Source organism: Meriones unguiculatus, chromosome 2 (assembly GCF_030254825.1).
Source record: "Meriones unguiculatus strain TT.TT164.6M chromosome 2, Bangor_MerUng_6.1, whole genome shotgun sequence".
Lineage (NCBI taxonomy): Eukaryota > Metazoa > Chordata > Mammalia > Rodentia > Muridae > Meriones > Meriones unguiculatus.
This window is the reverse complement of record NC_083350.1, coordinates 100,669,619-100,677,920: the sequence shown is the minus strand read 5'-3', so window position 1 is coordinate 100,677,920 and position 8,302 is coordinate 100,669,619. Positions and strand designations below refer to the sequence as shown.

The 8,302-nt window shown below is 43.0% G+C and overlaps 1 protein-coding gene across 2 annotated transcripts in view; it reads left to right on the top strand.

Moving 5' to 3' along the window:
* The first annotated feature begins 2,630 nt into the window (after positions 1 to 2,630).
* Positions 2,631 to 8,302, top strand: part of Nedd1 (NEDD1 gamma-tubulin ring complex targeting factor) — a 41,622-nt gene continuing 35,950 nt past the window's right edge. The window contains exons 1-2 of one of the 2 annotated variants that reach the window (XM_021656056.2): positions 2,631 to 2,702; positions 5,214 to 5,351. In XM_021656056.2, the coding sequence (XP_021511731.1) occupies positions 5,216 to 5,351 (136 nt within the window). In that variant the 5' untranslated portion in view covers positions 2,631 to 2,702; positions 5,214 to 5,215. Of the gene's footprint in view, positions 2,726 to 5,213; positions 5,352 to 8,302 lie in introns of both variants that reach the window. The other variant, XM_021656055.2, reaches the window with a different exon arrangement.

The following is an 8,302-nucleotide window of genomic DNA, read 5'->3' as shown; positions in this document are numbered from 1 at the left end:
GTGATGGTGGTTGTGTTTATGTTGTGTATGTATGTTTTTTTTGTCTGTGTGTGTGTGTATGCTATGTGTGTATGTTTCCCTTCTTTTGGTTTTGCTGGTCTGAGATTATTTATTTTCTGTGTTTTTATCAGTTTAGTTAATCGCCTTGGTTTATATTTTTTTTCTTCTAGCACCTTCTGTAGGGCTGGATTTGTAGTGGATACTGTTTAAATTTCATTTTATCATGGAATATCTTATTTTATATATCTATGGTGATTGAAAGTTTTTTTGGGTATAGTGTTCTAGTCTGGCATCTGTGGTCTCTTAGGGCCTGCATCACAGGCTCTGGTCCTTCTGGCTTTTAGAGTCTCTACTGAGAAGTTGGATATAATTCTAAGAGGTCTACCTTTATATGTTGTTGTCCTTCCTTTGCAGCTTTTAATATGAATGTTTAGTGTTTTTATTCTTAGATGGTAAGGAGAATTTATTTTCTGGTCTTATCTCTTTGGTCTTCCATATGCTTTTTGTGCCTTTTATAGGCATATCTTTTAGGTTAGAAAACTTCTATGATTTTGTTGAAAATATTTTTGGGGACTTTGAGTTGGGAATCTTTTCTCTCTTCTACTCCCAATATTCTTAGGTTTTGTCTTTTTTATAGTGTTCCAGGTATTCTGGATGCTTTGTGTCAGGAATTTTTTAGATTTAACAATTTCTCTGGCCAATGTATTCATTTCTTCTAGCATATCTTCAATGCCTGAGATTTTCTCTTCCATCTCTGTATTCTTTTGGTATAGCTTGCATCTGTAGTTCCAGTTTGCATTCCTAAATTCTTTCATTTTCAGAATTCCCCTAGTTTGTAATTTCTTTATTGTTTTTGGGTCTTCAACAGTTTTATTCATTTCCTTAATCTGTTTTCTTTCCCTTGGCTTTCTTTAAAAGTTTTTTTTTTTTTTTTTCATTTTCCTCATTTGTTTGGTTTGTGATTTTCTGGCTTTCTGTTGGGATAATCTTTTTGTGCACAGTGTGAAGGTTGTCTTTGTACTATTTAAATGCTGCTTTCGGTACCAGCAGAGAGTTGAGTGCAGGCCAGACCTTGGTATTGCTATTTTTATGAAGCATCACCTATCAGTGTCTTGTAAGCACACTTCCCTCACCTCCTCATTGGTTTAGTAAAGAGTTGACAGCCTATAGCTAGGAAGTAGAGGGAGGGTGTGACTTGCAGACAGAGACAGGAACTGTGGGAAGAATTGAGAGGTGTAGGAAATTCGCCAGCCAGACTTGATCGAAGTCAGACTGAGGCGAGGTAAGGGACAGACATATAATAAACGTGGGCTAGTATAGACAGGTCACTTAAGTTATACAAGCTAGTTGGGAGATAGCCTACTCTATAAAGCCTGAGCTAGTAAATAACAATAAAAAGTCTCCGTGTCGTTATTGGGAGCGGGCAGGTTGAGACGGTCCAGCTGTAGTTTTCTTTGAAGGATTTATTAATTTCCTCCAGTTTGTGTTTTCCTGGATTTCTTTTAGGGATTCATTTATTTCTTCTTCAAGGATCTCTATCATATTCATATATATAGTTGGTTTTAAAGTCTTTGTGTGTGTGTGTGTGTGTGTGTGTGTGTGTGCTTGCTTTGACTATTTTGGATGTTCAGCGCCTGCTGTGTTAAGGTAGCTGGGCTCTGGTGGTGACATATTGCCCTGGCTATTACTGATTATGTTCATATACCGGCATCTAGGCATTTGGGTTTGAGATGATTATGCATCTAGCTGTTTATTTTTGGTTTGTCATTGTTAAGTGGGTGTTTCATTCTTCGGTTTTGTTTGTTTGTTTGTTATTTCTGGATTTTCAGAGTGTGTTGGCTGTGTGTTGGGTTGCCCGTTTTATTGGCCCGCTCTGCTGGTGTGTTCATGCGGAATGCTTGCTGTTGTGGAGGCTGGAGGAAGGGAAGTTCAAGGGGAGATGGTCTTTTGCAGCATTAGGGGTGAACCATGAGAACTGGGTCTGGAGGAACAGAGAGAGTGGAGGTCTGTGGGCAACCTACCTGGTCTTCGGGCAGCCTTGTCCTGTGGTTGATCAGGCAATGTCCACACGTGGTTGGGGCTCAGTGATGAGGGATGAGGGAAGGCTATGGGGGTGGGTCTGTGAGACCCATAGGAGCATGGATAGGGAGTAAGGGAGGCTGTAGCTGGCGTTCTGTTTCAGCATTAGGGACGACCTTCAGGATTGGATCTGGGGAGCATGGAGAATGGGGACGGTCTCCCGAGATAGTACTTCTCGGTGCAACATTATCTGTCCTGGAACCCCCTCTGTAGACCAGGCTGGCAACGAATTCATAGGTCCATTTTACCTCTGCCTCCCAAGTGCTGGGAAGGCGTGCGCCATCACATACAGCTTACATACAGAATTGTTAACATTAGCTTTCTGCACTGGACTGTAAGCCAGGGACCTGTGTGTTCACAGATCTCTTGTTCCTCTAGGCTAAACCCATTAGTGCACACCACAGCCTAACGTGGTGCCTGGCACACAGTAGCCAGCAAACAAATGGGTGACAAAGGCGCGGTAGCTACAGGCTAGTTTAACTTCCTTTGCACCGCCCCACTGTGGGCTGCCACTCAGCCGAGCGCTCAGGGCTCGGCTTCCCCGTGACGTCACGCGGGGCGGGACTTCCGGCCGCTCAAGTTTTAACAGTCCAGGCGGGAGCCGGAAGCGCCGCGAGGAGCGGGTAAGAGCTGGGCCAGTTGAGAGGTGAGGTTCCAGAGGGCAGCGAGCTGTGTGCTCGGTGTCCAGGGACGCGGCGGGCGGCGGGGGGTCTGGGATCCGCGTCCTCGGCGGCTGCGGGCGCGCGCGGCGGAGAGTGGCCGGGGCGGGACGGGGTCGCGGGCCCGAGGGCTGCCCCGGGCCGCCCGCTCGCCCCGAGCTGCCGAGCGCAGCCGCCGGCGGCCTGCGGTGAGTTCGGAGGAAAGCGACTGCGGAGAACTCCTCTTCAGCGGGGTGTGCAGTTGGTCGCCGCCGTTCTCCCTCCGGACCCTCTCTGCGGGACCGATGTCAGAGCCCCGAGGCGGAGCGAGGGAACCGGGGGTAGACCGCGAAGTCAGCATCACTCACAGTGGGCAGGTCGCCTCACTCAGCCCTGGGGACCCGGGATGCACCCGGGCACCACACTGCCCAGTAGGCACTTTGTGTAGGGTTATAGTAGCAACATCTTGCAGTGTGTTTACTGCTCTGAAGACTTCTACTCTGCCACACCTTCGTTTCCTTGAGCCGGGGTCAAGGGGCCGGAGGGTACACGTTTCGGTCACCAAAGAGAAACCCTGTCTGCATTTCAACAGGTGACTCTACAAGTTTTTAGAAGCACTTGGCAGGGCCGAGCCTACCGCAGAATCATCCATACAATACAGTATCCCGAAAGCACAGCGAATCATGGGACTTTCTGGCAAAAAGTTTTATCCTTTCCAGGAACCTTAAAACTTCTTTTTTCTCTTGGAAACAAACTGTTTCTGCCTTGTGCTTTTTACTTTCTCCTCTGGAGCACATTAGAGATAAGTGTGGTGCTTTGTTGTTGATATGGGCGCCTCTCTGTGACCTGTTGGTCTGGTCTATGACATTGGTGGATAAATTCAGCGCCCACGGGGAATTAGTTGAGTATATTGAAGCAGCAATAGTATCCTTAAAACAAAAAATAACCACTTATTAGACATCAAGTATCTATGAAACAGTGTTGACCTATAAAAGGAAATAGATTTTGTGTGGCTGCCGTAGATTTAAGAAAAAAAAAATGGATTAGAAATAGTACATATGCTGTGCCCTGGTTTTCTTAATTGATTTTATTTACAAAACAACAACAAAAAAACTGTTGCAACCCACTTCTTTCAAACTAATTTCTGTATATTAGTTTTTAGATATAGGAAGTAGAATTAGCTGTATTGTCAAGGGTTTATTATTGGATAATAATACCTTACTCTTTGTTGATTGCTTGTTTTTGTTTTTGTTTTCTCAAGACAGTTTTTTTCTGCAGAGCCCTGGCTGGCTTGGAACTAGGTCTGTAGACCAGGCTGGCCACCAGCACCACTACCACACCCTGTAATACAGTTCTCTTGTACCACCCATACTGGGTTTGGGAGTATATTTCCCTGCTTTCTCCTCTCCTGTGTATTATCTTGTTTTGTTTTGAGACAGGGCTTCTTTGTAGCCCTGTCCTGGAACTAGCTCTGTAGACCAAGCAGGCCTTGAACCCTTGGGAGATCTGCCTGCCTCTGCCTCCTGAGTGCAGGGATTAAAGGTGTGGCTCACCATTCCAGCCTTCTCCTGTTTATTTTTAAATACTTTGTCTTCCACACACCTACTGCCCTTCAGAGTGTCCAGAGCAGCCTCTCTGCTTTCTGAATAGACTGCTTTGGCTTGTGGCTTCATTTTGTCAGAATTATTGGAACACCACATTGAATAAAAAGTGAATGATAGTGGGCCAAGTATTGGTACTAGGACACCTTTGCAACTTCTTTAACCATGTTGCTAATTTTAGAAAACTTGGGATAATGGGATTCAGACTTCCAGGAATGCTAGATATGGTCCTTTTTTTTTTTTTTTTTTAAGATGAGTACATTATTTAATACAGTTTTTTGTTTGTTTGTGTGTGTGTGTGTGGAGTACTTACGGATCAGGAATATGTCAAAACTCCTATGTGAGGAGGCAGACATTGTTATGGGAACAAATAAGGCAACAGAAGTTCCATGAAAAAAAAATTGAATTGGGTGGTGGCATATAGGGTCTCTGGTAAAGGGCTGACCTAACTTTTCGAAGCAGAGATGTTTTGAGACCAGAATGATAAGGAGGTGCTTTTGGGGACTCTGAGGGCATCTTTCCAGGTAGAGCAGGGAAGCAGGTGAAGAGACACTAAGATAGGATGGCCTTGGCCGGATGCATAGGTGTGAAGAAGGCCAGTTTCCAGGTCTGGTGGCCTGAGGTGGGAAAGCCACATGGGCATCCATGCATGCACTGTAAGCCAGGCCGAGGAGGTTGGGTTTATTGTAGTTGCTGGTGGGACCCTTGGAAGGCTGAGCTAAGAGATTGTGATTGGCTGGTATTTGGATCACTCATACTACTTTCTAGTGTGTGTGCTGTTTGGAATAAAAGTGGACAGAAATGGACAAGTAACACCATTGCCTTTAGGTTTGGGGCATTTCAACTTTTAAAAAATGGCCTTTTTGTAACTGTTTTAAACTTTTTCTACGCCCAGCCATGCAGGAAAACCTCAGATTTGCTTCATCAGGAGATGATATTAAAATATGGGATGCTTCATTTCTGACCCTGGTGGATAAATTCAACCCCCACACGTCACCGCATGGAATCAGTTCAATATGTTGGAGCAGCAATAGTATCCTTTAAAAAAAAGTAACCACTTTTTATTTTTATAATCATTGAGACTGTGTTGGCCCATAAAAAGAAAAATATTTTGTGTAGATTTAAAAAAATCATAGTACATATGTATGCAATCTAATTTTCTCTTAAAATTTTTTTGGTTGCAGCCCACTTGAACCTCATTCACACTTGCTGAATCTTTTTATTAGTCTTCATATACAGGCAGTAGAATTAGTTTCATTGCCTACAGTTATTATTGAATACATGGAGTTAGGTAAGAACAAGAGAGCATCTGGAAGATTTCAGAATGTTTTTTCTGCATCTCCATTTGGGTATTTGTGAATCTGATCTGGAAATCATTGAGAGCTTGGGGGCAGAAGCAAGACGGGAGGAGATTAAAAACACAATTGATCATCATTTGCGTCGTATTCATGATATGCTTGGATTTCCCTTTTCTGGCATTGAAACAGCATGACTTCCCAAGAGACAAAAATGGGTTGAGTTTCCCTGCACTCTTCTGAGTGGTACACTCCCTGTGTTGGTGAGCTAGGTGGGGAAAAGGGGTGCCTGTACGATAGGTTTTATCACCCTCACATCATTGACATTTTGGGTCTGACAGGTCTTTGTCATGGGCTTTCCTGGGCATTAGGGATGCTGGGAAGTGTTCCTGGCCTCTACAACCACTAAATGCCTTTAACTCCCAGGTGTGATGCTCCAAAAATGCCTCTGAGTTGCTAGACTCACCCGCAGTGGAGGGCCTCTTGTAGATGAAGCGCTCTTAGTTTTCTTGATGTGGAAATACTCTGTCATTGGTGTGTTAGAAATTAATCTTCTGTGAAACACAGCACTATTTTGAAACAACCATTAAGTGTTAAGAATTGTCTGGTTTTTACCAGTATTAAAGTATTAATATTCTTCCTGATGAAAGGGAGACTGACAAAGCTTTAAATATGACTGATTTATGAACAAACATATTAGGATTCTCTAATTGCAAATGCCTATACTTACACGCACATATCAAATGACAACTTCTCTTATTGAATTAAATTTCCCTCTTGATCATTCCTTGATTTTTGCATTAGAGCAGTGAAACCAATTACTTCAGTGCTCTATTAATCAAACTTGTGTGAAGGACTCTTCAGCCTGTCATCATGTGGAAACTATTTTAAGGAGAGTGGCAAGTGTATGAAGTTCATCCTTTCTATTTTTAGCTTTTAATTGTGTTTACAGCTTCATTTTTTATCCTGGGATTGTTGAAAATAAACAAAAACAATTCTTAACATGATGTGTTGCCCTATTCCCCCTCCCCCTTCTCTTCCCCCCTCCCCCACCATCCTCCCGGGCTTAGCTTTGTTTTAGGGAGTATTAACAGGAGATGGCATTGACAAGCACCCTCCTTATTGGCTGGCGTGGCAATGAGGTAGTGCTGTGTGACTTTAAAAAGTTGTTCTTGTTTCTGTGCAAAGAGCTTCATGTTATCCATGCTGCTAATGAGGCTGTGGTTCCTCATGCCAGTTGTTACTGAAGAACAGAGTTCCAGACACAGCAACTCCGAGTCCAGTGTATGAATTCCAAGAACGAGGTTAGTATAAGCTGCCAAGGAAGTTAGTTTTCTTTATTATGGTTTCCTTAGGTGATGTTCCTCACTTCTCTCGTGACTCCGAAAACTGCAAGAACACTTAGAAACTAGTTTCCCCTCTTTTATTTTCCTGTGGTTCTTTTCTGAGTCCTGAGAAGTGAAGTGTGGCAAAGAAAAGAAGCTGTCGATGGGTCTCACTGTGGCACTGTGTTGGTAGAAATGATTTTATTTCCCCTACAGATGATGCATGTAGATTGCTTTGTAGTTGACAGAGGAACTTCCACTCAGCACTTACCAGGGCCTGCTCATTTCAGAGATGTGTAAGTACCTGGAGTGAAAAAGCAAGCCTGTAGTTGTGTTAGAAGTGAGGGCATTGGCAACTAGCTCTGTGGATTTCGGCACTGTGTGGATTCATTTGATAGTTCAGGGGCCAGAGAAACCTGGACTCTGCTCTCATGATGAACAGTTCATGTTGATGGCAGCTTCGCAGTTACTTGAAGACTTCATTGTTGGGGTAGAAGATGACGCTGTCCTTGACTCCAGTGGAGGTCAGACATGGTTCAGACTAGATAAACTTCATTATTTTTTTAAAATGGTATTTTTTTTCTGGGGATGAAGCTCAGTTGGTAGAGGCTTTGCCTAGCATGAGTAAAGCCCTAAGCTTGATTGTAAGCAAGATGTTCTGTCAGGTGCCGCAGTGCATGCCTGAAATGTTAGCATTTGGGTGTCAGAAGTAGAATGGGCAGAAGCTCAATGAGCTCTGAAGGCATTTGAGCTGTATCAAAAAACAGAACAAACAAAACAAGAACAAAACAAACAAAACACCCAAAACTGCTCCAGTCTGTGGTCAAGTTGTAAACATCTGTCATGCACACTGTCAGAATAATATAGTTAGCATTACCTACATGTTTTTGTTGCTTCCGTGCATACACTTGCTTCCTAAAGTTGAAAGTTTAAAATTCCTGTATTCTGGAGACAGGAAGATGGCTCAAAGGGTAAGGATGCTTGTTGCTGACCTTGATGAGCTTAATTTCCTGAACCCAGTTGCTGGAAGGAGAGAGTGACTTCTGTGAGTGTCTCCTGACTCCCAAACCCAGAATGTGTTGTGCGGGTGTGCATACACAGACAAATAAATGTAAAGCATTCTGATAGTTTAATGTGCTATGACTTTTGAAATCAGAATTCAGTTATTTAATCATTTTGGTTTAAAATACATTGTTTTGTGTTTATTTGTTACTTATGTATAATTTATATAGAGTAAAGTAATTAAAATTTTAAGCTAAGATTAGTTTAAAGTAGTTTAAGTTCATAACATGCTGTTTTCATTTAGCCACACTCAGTTGTGTTCGCTATACTCTATGAAAGTCATTCAGAATTTATTCATAGTT